A 14,709-nucleotide genomic window follows, 5' to 3' on the forward strand; every position below is an offset into this window, starting at 1 on the left:
ACGAGCGCCCGTGGGCACATAGCCTTAAAGTGCACTTCAATCCTGCATAAAAGTGAGCACTCGGTGTGGGAAACATGGCTGACATGCATCTCATTAACACCATGAAACCTCTTTGGGAAGCATTAGAGATGTGACTATGATAGCAGCCTTATGCCCAACTTTGGCTCAGTGCAAAGGGAATGTAATCCATTTCTAATGGCTGCTGTTGCCTATCCATATGAAAACAGAGCAAAGTGTTACTGCTGAGGATGTAGTGCGGTAACTCATGTAAGTGTAATTGTAGTATTACATGTAGCGTTGGTGCAAATCTATTCACATGTCACATTCCATTGGCCATGACAGTGCATGGCAGCGGGACTACCACCTCGTACCTGTCGGAATCTGCAGTTCTCCCTTTGATTAGCCGGCCTGGCATGACATCATGATGTACAACTGACATCTCTCCACACTAACCAATCACTGGCAGGTTCAAGGTGAAACCCCCACTCCCAAGGAGCACCCACAGACCACGGAGCACCCACACACCACGGAGCACCCACAGACCACGCAAGATAGATTCACACTAAAGCTATGTGCGCACGTTGCGTTCTGTCCCTGCAGAAATTTCTGCAGCGATTAGAACAGCACATGTGCGCTTCAAATCGCTGCAGAAAGAGTCCGTAATGAAAAAAAGCAAGCCGATTTCATGTGCCCTGAGTGCAGCCCCTCCCATAGACAGAGCGGGGGATGCATGCAGAGCGCACGAAATAAGTGACATGTCACTTCTTAGAACGCGCGCTTCGGGCAGCAGCCGAATCGCTGCGCTCTAATACACCACGTGCGCACATCTCCTGCATAATCTTCATAGATTATGCTGGGAACGCAGGACGCATGCAGTTACGCTGCGGTGCAGATCGCAGCGTAACTGCATACAAATACGAAACGAGCGCACACAGCCTAACTCTGCCCCTGAGCGGTAGACGATCCTATTTAATGGCCACAGATCTCACAGGATGTTGTATTGCAATACAGGAATATACATGATGGCAGACTATTATGTATGTTTCATTATTCGCTAAAATTCTTGAGTATGTTGTTTTACAATTTAGACAGATTCTCTGCAGTTTGTTTTATCTGTGAGCCATGGCAGAATCAGTGCTGCTACCTAGTGGGACTCCATTTTTGCAGATTATTATATCATATTTTATATTATATTATATCTTTATGAATAAAACGGATCACAAGAGTTAACTAATGATACAATCATCTTGAAACCTCTGACAGCATCAATCATGGCACTTCCATCTCTATTCTAACTGTGTACTATAGAGTATATACCACAAATAAGATGTTCCTGCAGATTGATAAAGTCACATACTGTGATTCACAGGGTGTTCCTCCTGAATAGTTATGCAATGTGTATCCAGCATGATTGAATGGACATTGTTAGATCTTACATATTATTGTGGCTTTTATGACTCACTTTTGTGCTGCTTTTAATTATAAAATACAAATGACAAAATTATATATATATATACTGTATATATGCAAGGTGCCGATAAATTAACCTAAGGTGTTTGGAGCCGTGTGCAGACTGACCCAGTGGACAGAATTGGCTGAAAATTGGTATGTATGCTATTCAAGGCATGGGGAAACGGACGGCATCTTAAAAAATTTTTTATACCAAAACTCCCCACCAGGTGAAAAAGTGGTGCTGTACAGTGAGCAAGCGGCCCAAAACCGTTTGCCGATAATTGGAGATGTCACAATTGTTCCACAAACTAGCATAACTGTTCAATATGGCCGCCATCATGCATGGTGATCATGTTCATCCTATGCAGAACATGCTTGATCCTTGCGTGTAACATTTCTGGTGGCATGCTGCGCACCTCCAAAATGATGCGGTCTTTGAGGTCAGCCAGGGTGTTGACATTTCCCCGATCAACATGCTCTTTCAAGTGTCCCCACAACCAGAAATCACAAGGATTGAGATCGGGGGAACGCGGTGGCCATGCCTTAGGGAAGAAGCGGCTCAAAATCCTGTCATCAGGAAAATGTGCATGCAGAACATTCTTCACACGATTTATGATGTGAGGAGGTGCTACATCATGCATGAAGGTGGTCGTCTGAAGACACTGACGCTGTTCCAAGTTGTGGAATGACTACTGTTTCCAGCATTGTCTGGTATCTCGCTGCTGTGACGGAACAGGCAGCAACCCCAGTTGGCTTCATTTCTTCGTAAAAGAACAGTCTGAGGATGAATGATGAGGTGAAGCCAAACCAAACGGTTACCTTTGGCAAATGCAGCGGAACCCCCTCAAGCGCATGTGGATTTTCGGTAGCCTATATGCGACAGTTTTGTGTATTCAACATTCCATTCAGGTAAAAATACACTAAAGCGGACTTTACACGCAACGACATCGCTAACGAGATGTCGTTGGGGTCACGAAATTCGTGACGCACATCCGGCTTCGTTAGCGACGTCGTTGCGTGTGAAACGCCCGAACGACTGTTAACGATCAAAATTACTCACCTAATCGTTGATTGTTGGCCAGTCGTTCTAATCCCGGTTATCGTTGCTGTTGCAGGACGCAGGTTTTTCGTCGTTTCTGCAGCAGCACACATCGCTATGTGTGACACCGCAGGAACGAGGAACATCACCGTACCTGCGGCCGCCCACAATGAGGAAGGAAGGAGGTGGGCGGGATGTTCCGGCCGCTCATCTCCGCCCCTCCGCTTCTATTGGGCGGCCGCTTAGTGTCACCGCTGTGACGCCGAAGGAACTGCCTCCTTAGAAAGGAGGCGGTTCGCCGGCCACAGCGACGTCGCTAGGAAGGTAAGTCCGTGTGACGGGTGTTAGCGATGTTGTGTGCCATGAGCAGCGATTTGCCCGTGACGCACAACCGACGGGGGTGGGTGCTTTCACCAGCGACAGCGCTAGCGATGTCGCTGTGTGTAAAGCCCACTTTAGTCACACCACAGAACATTCCATGGCCAATTGCCATCCACTTCCACTCTTGCCAGAAACATGAATGCAAATTTCACACGGGTATCATTGTCACGAGGAAGAAGTTGTTGATGATGGCTAATTTTGTATGGGTATGCCCGCAAGACATTTCGGAGAACTTTCCACACTGTGGGACCCTTGATTGCCTGGAAACACTGCGTGCACTGCTGTTCCCGGCAGGGTTGTTTGTTCCCTGTTCCACGACGGCAGTGGCAATGTCCTCCACAACCTCTCTTCTTACCAGTTATCGCCCGCGCCCTGGCTGAACACTCAGTAACCCTAATGCCTCAAAACGTGTTATCATCTAGCAAATTGAGAGCCATTGGACCCCTACGTTTGAAGGTCTTCCAAATAACAAGAGGCTCTCAGTGCAGCTGTAGCATTCCTGGCATTCTCATAAAACAACCGCACTAACAGCGCACGATCTGGCAAATAGAAGGCATCTTGCAGACTGAGTTGCAAGGCTTGGTCACTGTACAGCACCATTTTTTTAACTGGTGGGGAGTTTTGGTATAATTGTTTTTTAAGATGCCTTCCGTTTCCCCATGCCTTGAATAGCATACACACCAATTTTCACCCAATTCTGTCCATTGGGTCAGTCTGCACAAGGCTCTAAAAACCTTAGGTTAATTTATAGTCACCTTGTATATACATGCACTGGGTCCTGGGTTCAAATCCCACCAAGGACAACATGCGCAAGGAGTTTGTATGATCTCCTTGTTTGCATGGGTTTTCTCCGGGTTCTCTGGTTTCCTCCCAAACTCCAAAGACATACTGATAGAGAATTTAGTTTGTGAGCCCCAATGGGGACAATGTTGATCACGTCTGTAAAGTGCTGTGGAATTAATAGTGCGCTATATAAGTCAATAAAATAAAAATATATATACATTTATTTTGGCGTATTGGTCACAGTAGGAATTCAACCTAGCTTTTATGCCAAGAGAATTTCCCACTAAGGCTACTTTCACACCTCCGGTTTTTGCAATGCGGCACACTCCGGCACTTTGCAGGAAAATCGCAACCGTTTTTTTTTGCTGCCGGTTGCGTTTTTTCTGCATAGACTTTAATTAGTGCCGCATTGTGCCGCAAGGCCTTGCGTTCCATCCGGTTTTTGCCGCATGCGGCAGATTTAGCCGATGCGGCGGCCGGATGGAACGTTGCCTAGCACGTTTTTTCGTGCGGCAAAAAAAAACCGCATCGCGTCGCATTCGGCCGATGCAGCGTATTTTTCAATACATGCCTATGGCGGCCGGATGTGGCGCGATGCAGCAAAAACCGCATCCGGCCGCCGCATGCGGTTTTTGACACTGCGCTTGCTCAGTAGCATGGCGCAAGCGGCAAAAACCGGACGGGCCGCATGGGAAAAACTTATGCAAAAGATGCGGTGTTTTCACCGCATCCGTTTAATAGCTTGCACAGCCGGATTGAGCCGCAGAGCTCAAGCCGGATGTGTGAAAGCAGCCTTAGACTCTTTTCTTTTCAGCACAATTCATGCACATACCATCACTACGAAGTGCAAGAGATTCATCCCAGGTTTGTTGGCTTTGGTGTCGGCCAGTTTGAGCAGTGATGACACACGAAAACCAGCTGCATTCCCGGCATAGCCACCCTACAAAGACACAATGTATCAGTACAAAAAAAGTACTAAGAAGTGCAGTGGACTGTGAGATGACACCTTACAACTGTCCGTGGGTAAATAAGAAAACACCACATACTCCGCCGTCCCCCCTTACACTCTGTCTAATGGAGATCACAATTTAATTGTTCCACCAGAACCATAAAGACGGAGAAGTGAAAGATGCTAAAGCTGCAAAACCAGACGGCCCAAGGACAAAAAGGGCGTTTCTGTAAAAAAAGACAGGTGCTTCTAATCTCATACAACCCTGTAATCCATCGATTTTCAGATGTCATCCTCACTTATCAATCCAACAATTATGTTACTTCTGTTATCCAGTAAAGCTGGCTATAGATGAAAAGCTTTGCCGTAAGCCGAGATTTTTTATGACAATGGCGGTTGTTAAAGTGGAAAACATGCTTGTTACACAATCGATAAACTGACATTTTTCATAAGTCTGTCCCTCTTTACATGGTGTAAACGCCACGGTTCTCCCGGATCTGGAGATATATTTCTCTTATCTGTGCCTCGCCATACCTGAGATCTCATCTCGCCTTTTATATGTAGATATAATCTTGTTAGCCAAGTGGGTGTGGGCTTCATCTCATCATTAGGAGGGAGTTCTTGAGGACCATGCCCAGTTGACTAAAAGGATTAAGAGCTGAGTAACGGAGAGGCAGAAGAATAAGAGTAAAACCAATACCAGAGTCAGAAGACTGACACCATGTAAAAAACATATTCACAGCGAGTGACCGGTCCGCTTCAAGGAAGTTGTTGGATATTATAGAAACATGGCTGCTTTCTGTGGGAGATAAAGCCCCTCTTCTCAGTTGTCTTTGCCTGGTACGGCCATTTAGTCCTATGATTAGACTGCCGGTCACATACCCAATCCTGTTTTGTTCATATAAGCAGAACACAGAAAGTGATGGATTATATGATGGACACTCAGGGGTACTTTACACGCTGCAACATCACTGCCGATATATCGTCGGGGTCACGTCGTTAGTGACGCACATCCGGTGCCTGTAGCGACATTGCAGCGTGTAACACAAATGAGCGACGATCAACGAGCGCAAAAACGTGCAATATCGTTCCTCGACACGTCGTTCATTGCCATAATATCGGTGCTGCTGCAGGTACGATGTTGTTTGTTGTTCCTGAGGAAGCACACATCGCGATGTGTGATGCCGCTGGAACAAAAAACATCTCCTTACCTGCGTCCACCGGAAAAGGAGGAAGGAAGGAGGTGGGCGGCATGTTCCGGCAGCTCATCTCCTCCCCTCCTTTTCTATTGGGCAGCAGTTCAGTAACGCTGCTGTGACGTCGCTGTGACGCTAAATGAACCGCCCCCTTAGAAAGGAGGCAGTTCGCTGGTCACAGCGACGTCGCAGAGCAGGTATGTGCGTGTGACGCTGCCGTAGCGATAATGTTCGCTACGGCAGCGATCACCACATATCGGCCGTACGACGGGGGCGGGTGCAATCGCGCTCGACATCGCCAGCAAATACTAGTGATGTCGCAGCATGTAAAGTACCCATAACAGTGGTGACAGACTCAATGTGTCCGTTGAGCTTACAGCATGGAGTCCGTCATTTTACTTTATGTATCTCTATTTTATGATCATTTGGATGAAATCTGTGATGGAGCCTTCACACAGATATGAACACCAAAGATTTATATTCCATGTACAGATTATATTCTGTATGCACTATGGATGGGGAGAACTGCAGTGTGAATATGGCAAATGACACAGTCAATAAAAGAAAGATGGTGAAATCTAAAAAAAGCAAGACAGCTTAACCCCTTCACCCCTGGCCGATTTTCCGTTTTTTGGCTCCCCCTCTTCCAGGAACCTTACATTTTTTATTTTTTCATCAATCTTGCCATATAAGGGCTCATTTTATATGGGATGAGTTGTACTTTTAAATGAAACCATTAGTTTTACCATATACTGTACTGGAAAATGACAAAAAAATTCCAAGTGCGGAAAAATTGCAAAAAAGAGCGATTGCATGATTGTTTTTGGAATATTTTATTCACCATGTTCTCTATATGGCAAAACTGATGTGTCGCTGTGATGCCTCAGGTTGGTACGAGTTTGTAGACACTAAACATGTATAGGTTTACTTTTAGCTAAAGGGTTAAATTTTTTTTATAAGTTTGTCCAAAAAAAGTGGTGCACTTTTTGCGCTATCTTCAACGACCTGTAGTGTTCTCATTTTTCAGGATTTATGGCTCAATGGCTTATTTTTTTCATCTCAAGCTGATGTTTTTAATTGTACCATTTTTGCACAGATGCTACGTTTTGATCGCCTGTTATTGCATTTTGTCCAAAATTTGTGGTGACCAAAAAATGAAATTTTGGCTTTTGGAATTTTTTTTGCTGCTACACCATTTACCAATCAGATTAAGAGATTTTTTATTTTGATAGATCGGGCATTTCTGAACACGGCGATACCAAATGTGTGTATATTTTGTATTTTTTTAACCCTTTAATTTTCATTAGGGAGAAAGGGGGTGATTTGAACTTTTCCGATTTTTTTATAACTTTATAACTTTTTTTTTATTTTACTAGTGGACTATAAGGATCAGCAGTCTGATCGCTCATTCATTTCTGTTGATTACAGCTACATAGCTGAGATCACCAGAAATTGTCATGTCTTGTAACAGGCAGCACTAGGCTGGCTGTTACAGGAAGTGAGACATGTGAGTTACAAGAGACATCACATGACCTTGTGCTAACATGGCAACCATCAGCTCACAGTGATCATGTCATGGAGCTGCCGATGGAGCTAGGTAAGTGCACGTTTACCGCGGCGGGCATTTAAATCGTGCTGTCACATTTTGACAGTGAGATTTATTGGATTAACAGGTGCGGGTGGATCGCAGATCCACCTGCACCAGCGAGGCACACACGTCTGCTGTTCAAATCAGCAGACATGTTCAGGGATCACCGTAGGCTCACTGCAGCAGCCGGCGGTGATTACCTTGACATGACTTAGGACATACTAGTCCGGCCCGCGGTCGTTAAAGGATAACTGTGGTTTAAAATTTTATTTCATAAATCAATAGTACATATGAAAATAATCAACTTTGTAATATATCTTATCAGGCAAATTTGCTTCTTTTTCTGCCAGAATTGATCAGCCATTATGAAAATTCTCAATTCTGAGGTAAAATCTGTATTCAGGGAAGATCTTTCCATTACTGAGATAGGAGATGGCGGCTGTTACTGAGAAGATTCTATGACGATGGGAGAAGCTGGAGGCAGGGGGAGGAGCTAGAGGCAGAGGGAGGAGCTAGAAGCAGAGGGAGAAGCTAGAGGGAGGAGCTAGAGGCAGAGCTCCACCCATCTTTCTTCTTCTAGCTACATAGAATCTCTTCAGTAACAGCCGCCATCTCCTATCTCAGTAATGGGAAAGTCTTCACTGAACACAAAGTTTACCCTGCAATTAGGAATTTCTGATAATGACTGATCAATTCTGGCAGAGAAAGAAGCAGATTTGTCTGATAAGATACATTACAGAGTTGCTAATTTTCATCTGTATTATTGATTTATAAAATAAAAATTCAAATGATGGTTATGCTTTAAACGTACTTTTTACCAAACGGTAAGAATATAGCGTGTATGGTAAGCAGTCATACCTTATATAATTTCTGATATCACTGATTATTTAACCACAAACCCAAAAATGTAACAATTGATTTCACACAATATAATAAAACCATTTCAGAAACTATAGTAAACCTAATAATCATAATTGTGGAGTCACATGGAGGCAATTAGTCAAATGTTACAAGAATAATTTCAATATGGCCCCTTTCAAAAGCCTAGCTCTCATTGGCACGCTGGAAAATAGTGATGGGCCGTGGCCTCTGGCAGAGAAGTGGGTGAGCCCCATATCTTCAGGCTTACAAGATGGAAGGAGTGTGTGACTTACAGCGTTCATAAAGTTGCCAGCCTTCAGCACCAGCTTCAGGATGAAGTGAAGGTCTGCGCAGTGCAGCAACTCTATAGGAAACACAAACACCAGAATAGAAGATCACTATTTATATCTGAAATCAGCAGAGCAATATTTATTACCGTAGGTAAAATAAATTCAAGTTTCATTGAGTTAGTGATCACAGTAATTACCGTAATTCTCATCCTTAATTTACAGTAAAGTTGAAAAACGTTTCAAAGAGTTTCTGCAGCAGCAGTATTCATGCATTAACCAGTAATGTCCCCATTTTGGAGGGGTGGATGTTAGGTGACCATGAAATACTAAGGCTTTGTGCTTTTTTGCATCTTTTTTTAATGTATTTTTCAGCAAATATTTGTCCCAAAATCTGAAGAGTTTCCTCATGCCAGCAAAGAAATGAGAATTCTGAAGTGACTTCAATGCACTAGCGTCAGTACACTATAAAAACGCAGGTAACAAAATGATTGTGGATTTGCTGCGTTTTCTTAGCTTTTTTTGCATGCATTTTTTTTCTATTGAGACAGATTAAACATAGATAGATAGACATATACACAGACCGACAAACATATAATTGCCCAATCCCCGACATATAATAAAATTACACCCTGTGTAGCTTATTGGATAGTTTTTTATGATGAAATAAATAAATTAAGAAAACAACGTGGGGTCCCCCCTATTTTTGAAAACCAGCAAATGTAAAGCAGACAGCTGGGGGCTGGTATTATCAGGCAGGGAAGGTCAATGGTTATTGGGCCCTTCCCAGCTTAAAAATAGCAGCCCGCAGTCGCCGCAGAGTTGGTGAATCACATTAGATGCTCCAAATCAGGCTCTTCACCTTGGCTCTTCTTGATTCCGTTGTGGTGGCAGTGGGGGTAATGGTAGTTGGGGTTGATGTCAGCTGTGTAGTCTCAGTGTAGTTCCCATTAGTGACCCAGTAGGTAAAAACAAAAACACAAAAATATTGTATTTAAATAAACACTCTTCTACACTTTCCCTGGTTCACCAATTTATTAAAAAGAAAGTTTCCACACAAGTCTGATGTAGTCCAGGTATTCCAACATAGTCCAGAGAATCTGAAGAATCGGAATTGAAAGAGACTGTCCTCGTTCACCAATTTATTAGAAAGTAAAGTTTGGTGAACAAGGGAAAGTAATATAATATACTCACAGCAGAAAAGAGGTCAACCAGTCCAGTTAGCCCAGGCCAACACATCTATTGCACCACAGGATGCAGACAAACCTCTCAACAAGATGGACACTTATTTATCAGTGTAGGGACCTGCAAGCATGAGGATCCGTGATGAGGATTGCAGGCTTATGTACATTGGCCAATTTACTAACTAATACCTCATATATATTTAATATATTTTTTTGCACCTTTTTTATACGGGGTGCAGCCGGGCCTCTTAATACAGGCCGTACGTAGTGGAGTTTCTGTCCCTTGTGTGCTGCAGTGAGTAGTGTCCGAGTAACCCGCCTAATCTAATAGTAAGGGCGTGGTAATAGGTTGCTGGCTGGACACCATGCGCATATGAGTGTGAACAGCACCCTATGCACGTCACTAATGTGCAATTTACTTTGCACCTGTGAAGTGTCCATCTTGTTGAGAGGTTTGTCTGCATCCTGTGGTGCAATAGATGTGTTGGCCTGGGCTAACTGGACTGGTTGCCCTCTTTCCTGCTGTGAGTATATTATATTATATTACATTTTTGGGGGAGTTTTTATCTCCTCTTTTTGTTGCTATTTTTGAACAAGGGAAAGTCTCATGTCTTTATCTTTTTTTTATGTCTTGCAGGTTTCCCTTTGTGGACTATATCGGACCTGCATGGTTTTTGTGTTTTGTTTTGTTTTTTAAATGGTGAACCAGGAAAAAAGTGGGGGAGTGTTTTTTCAAATAAACTATTTTTGTGTGTTTTTTCTTTTTACCTACTGGGTTAGTAATGGAGGTGTTTGACAGACTCCTCTCCATTACTAACACCAGGGCTTGATGGCAGCTTACACTACACACCTGACATCAACCCAAATTACCATTACCCCCACTGCCACTGCAACAGGGCAATCAGGGAGAGGCAAGGGGAAGCGCCAGAATTGCTGCAGCTGTGATGTGCCACTTCTAGGCAGGATTTCCTTTTCATTTTTGATGAACGCCTTATCAAAAATTAAGGACAAATAATATTTTTTCTGGACACATTGTAAAACCATAATGAATCAATCTGATAAGTGATTCAGGTTTACAGCCCAAAATTTGATAAGACATTAGCTGCATTTACTGTAGACTGTAAAATGATGATAATTACAATCAAAATATTCTGTATAAATTTCTTCAGCTTAAAGGGAACCTGTCATCAGAAATTTAGCTTGAAACCTAAACGTTTCCCCCTCTGCAGCTCCTGGGCTGCATTCTAGCAAAGTTCCTGTTGTTATTGTGCCCCCTTTCTGACCAAAATAAAGACTTTGTAAAGTGGTACCTTTTTGTATTCAGATCTTGATAATGGTACACGGGGGCGGGCTCTCTGGTGGCCGTTAGTCTGCCTCCTGTTGCTTTAGGCCGTCCCCCATCGCTCCATTCCATACTTCAGGACGCCGCCTACTGCAACCGAGGTGCCGCGCACGCGAGGACCGCTGGTGACGTGTGCGCAGGCACGAGGTTATGGGCGGCGCTGTGATTGCATCGCAAGTGCCTGTCCATCATCTCGTGGCCACGCTCTCCCCTCTGCCTCTAGCGTTCTGCGCAAGCGCTGGCCAGATGACCCGACGTTGGAGCGTTCTGCGCAGAACGCTGGAGGCAGAGGGGAAAGGGCGGGCACGAGATGATGGGCAGGCACTTGTGATGCAATCACAACGCCGCCCATAGTCTCGTGCCTGCGACACACGTGACTAGCAGTCCTCGCGTGCACGAGACCTCAGGCGCAGTGGGCGGCGTCCTGAAGTATGGAATAGAGCGATGGGGGACGGCCTAAAGCGACAGGAGGCAGACTAACGGCCACCAGAGAGCCCGCCCCCGTGTACCATTATCAAGATCTGAATACAAAAAGGTACCCCTTTACAAAGTCTTTATTTTGGTCAGAAAGGGGGCACATAAACAACAGGAACATTGCTAGAATGCAGCCCAGGAGCTGCAGAGGGGGAATCTTTTAGGTTTCAAGCAAAATTTCTGATGACAGGTTCCCTTTAAAAAAAAAAAAATTATGGACACCTTACATTTTTTTATGGACAGGGTAAAAATGTGTCTTATTTTTACTGTCCTGTAATTTCTGGATTTTTGGCAACTCAGATTCTGGGGCGGCAGCGGGCTGGTTTTTTTTTAAGTTGGGAAGAGCCCAATAACCATGGACCTTCCCAGCTTGATAATATCAGTTCTCAGCTGTCTGCTTTACCTTTGCTGGTTACAAAAAATAGGGAGATGCCAAGTTGTTTTTTTCATTCATTCATTCATTCATTCATTCATTCATTCATTCATTCATGTAATCATAAACAGCTGTACAATAGGCTCCATAGAGTACAGTTGTATTATATGTCAGGGGGTTATGCAATTATATGTCTTTATGGCTATCTATCTATTATCTATCTGTATAGGATTCATTGCAGTCCAAAAATGCTAGAAAACCCCCGGATATAAAATGCATAAAAAATGTGGGGAAAACAAGCGTTTTACCTGCAAAAAGATGAAAAAATAATGCAGAAATTTCTGCATCCCAATACTCAACGTATGCACATTCCATAAGAGAGACTGACGTTCAATCCAGTAGAAGCGTGGGATGGGAGGTGTTACAGCCATGGAAGACTCCACCATGTATCCAACCATGTATAATCCTCTGGAGGTCTACACTCACATTTACAATTAGTTATCCTGTATTTATTACAATTGAAATGTTGTAGGTACTGTCCTCACAGTAATGGTGCTCTCAGACACCTGTATAAATCGAACGGCGGATGCCCGGACCGGCGGCACATCTCCTGACCTGAGTGTGACCGCAGCAGACATATATGAAGCCATCACTGTCGGGTTGGTAGAGCGCGTTCAGTCACAGCATTGCTCTCCAATCTCGATCTGATTTTTACGTACTTCCTTAAAAAGCAGGCAAGCTTGTCACTGACAGGATATGCCTTGTACTATCCGATGCCAACACTGCAGGACAGCACAAGCATGAAGGATGTTACCTAAGGGCATGTGGCGTATGATAATACTTTGTTGTGGTGGCTGCGTAGACTGGGAGAATAAAGGCTCTTTGTAACCATTTAATATCAATAATTAATTAAAACAAAAAAACTAAATATTTAAGAAACAACTAAGACCTAAGGAATTTATTGGTGTCACGCTCCCGGTCCGACCACACCGCCCACCACCCGTCGCTCCAACTCCTGGGATCCCCGCTCCCCACCAAGCCCGCTCTCCTGCTACCCAGTCCATACCTTTTCCCCTTCGGTCCCGGCTCCGTGCCGCACACTCATTGCAGCCACCTACGCTCCAGCATCCTGCCTCTCTTCTTGTGGTCTCAGCTCTGACTTGCGGGTTGCGGTCCTCACACATGCACACTAGAGGGGGCGCGCGTGCCCTCACCTAGACTTAAAGGGCCAGCACAGCTGTCTGGGATTTGACTACTAATTAACCTTGGGTATTTAAGACTTCCTATTGCCTACAGGCCAGTACTTGTTCAGTGTGTCCCTGTAGCTTGTCTCTTGTACAAGTTGTTCAGGGCCCGCTATGCCTCTGCTTGGTGTAACTCTGTCTCTGCTTGAAGATCCTGAGTCCCGCCCTGAGCACACACTCCAGCCTGATCCCGTTTACCTGCACCAGTCTTTGCTCCTGGACCTCAGCCTAATCCCTGTGACCTGCACCAGTCTTCGATTCTGGACTTCTGCCTGATCCCGTTAACCTGCACCAGTCTCTGCTTCTGGACCTCAGCCTAATCCCTGTGATCTGCACCAGTCTTCGGTTCTGGACCTCAGCCTGATCCCGTTAACCTGCACCAGTCTCTGCTCCTGGACCTCAGCCTGATCCCTGTGACCTGCACCAGTCTTCGGTTCTGGATCTCAGCCTGTTCCCGTTAACCTGCACCAGTCTCTGCTTCTGGACCTCAGCCTAATCCCTGTGACCTGCACCAGTCTTCGGTTCTGGACCTCAGCCTGATCCCGTTAACCTGCACCAGTCTCTCCTCCTGGACCTCAGCCTAAACCCTGTGACCTGCACCAGTCTTCGTTTCTAGACTTCTGCCTGATCCCGTTAACCTGTACCTGGTTCAGATCGGATCCTGCATCTATAAGACTCTATCCAGTGACTCTTGCTGATCTTGGCTTCCGTGCATCTAGGCCCTCTGCGGTTACGCCCGACAATCCCTGTATAGGGGTTCGCTCGAGGCGGCGTCACAGGGGAGTCCGGTGCATGGTCCACTCCCAGGACTAGCCTTACAATTGGCCATGAAATATAACGTAAAAAGATGATTCACCGCAGTTTATTTATCAAAAAGGTATTTTACGTTCTGACTCCGCAATGTACAAAGCCTTCCAGTGTTAGGGCACAACAGGGATAGACCCATCTGTTCCAGACAACACATAGTACAAGAGCAACCGCTGCGTACCTCGCCTGTGTACAGGGAGTGGGCATCAATGGGATCCCTGGAATAAGGAACCAGGAAATCTGTAGTGATGTAAATTAGCTCCTGAGCATAGAATTACATGGCAGATCCTGGGCAGTGATCTATTAAAGGTTTATTAGTGGTATAACCTCCAAAGTGCTACATAAGATTGAAAAGAAATGCAGAAGAGTTTGTGGCAGTATACCACGGCAGTGATCTATTGACTTGTCAGTCTTGCGGTCACAGATTACATTTAAGGTAATCTGTCAGCATGTTTTTGCTATATAATCTGAGAGCAGCATTATGTAGAGGCTGCTGTATTCTGTAGTTTCAACTCAGTGTTTTCTCATCAGGAGATTATCACTGCAGGACTAGGTGTGGCAGGACAGACAATGCAGATAATCTGTATAACCACACTCTTACCACTGATTGGCAGCTTACTAACAGAATATGCTACTTAAGTAAAGGACTGCTGCAGTCTCATCTGTGGATAATGAGGTTGTCCAGCTAAGAGGTCAGCCAAGGGATCAGGGGATTGTCCAGTTACTGAAGGCTGACCTCTTAGGCCGGA

At 44.8% G+C, this 14,709-nt stretch overlaps 1 protein-coding gene across 1 annotated transcript in view; it reads right to left on the reverse strand.

Moving 5' to 3' along the window:
• LOC142251297 (uncharacterized) overlaps positions 1-14,709 on the reverse strand; it is a 126,716-nt gene that overhangs the window by 48,377 nt on the left and 63,630 nt on the right. Inside the window, exons 7-8 of the mRNA XM_075323957.1 lie at positions 8,543-8,613; positions 4,488-4,595 (exon numbers count right to left, since the gene is read on the reverse strand). Coding sequence (XP_075180072.1) covers positions 4,488-4,595; positions 8,543-8,613 — 179 coding nt within the window. The remainder of the gene's footprint in view (positions 1-4,487; positions 4,596-8,542; positions 8,614-14,709) is intronic.

Source organism: Anomaloglossus baeobatrachus, chromosome 9 (assembly GCF_048569485.1).
Source record: "Anomaloglossus baeobatrachus isolate aAnoBae1 chromosome 9, aAnoBae1.hap1, whole genome shotgun sequence".
In the NCBI taxonomy this organism is placed as follows: Eukaryota; Metazoa; Chordata; class Amphibia; order Anura; family Aromobatidae; genus Anomaloglossus; species Anomaloglossus baeobatrachus.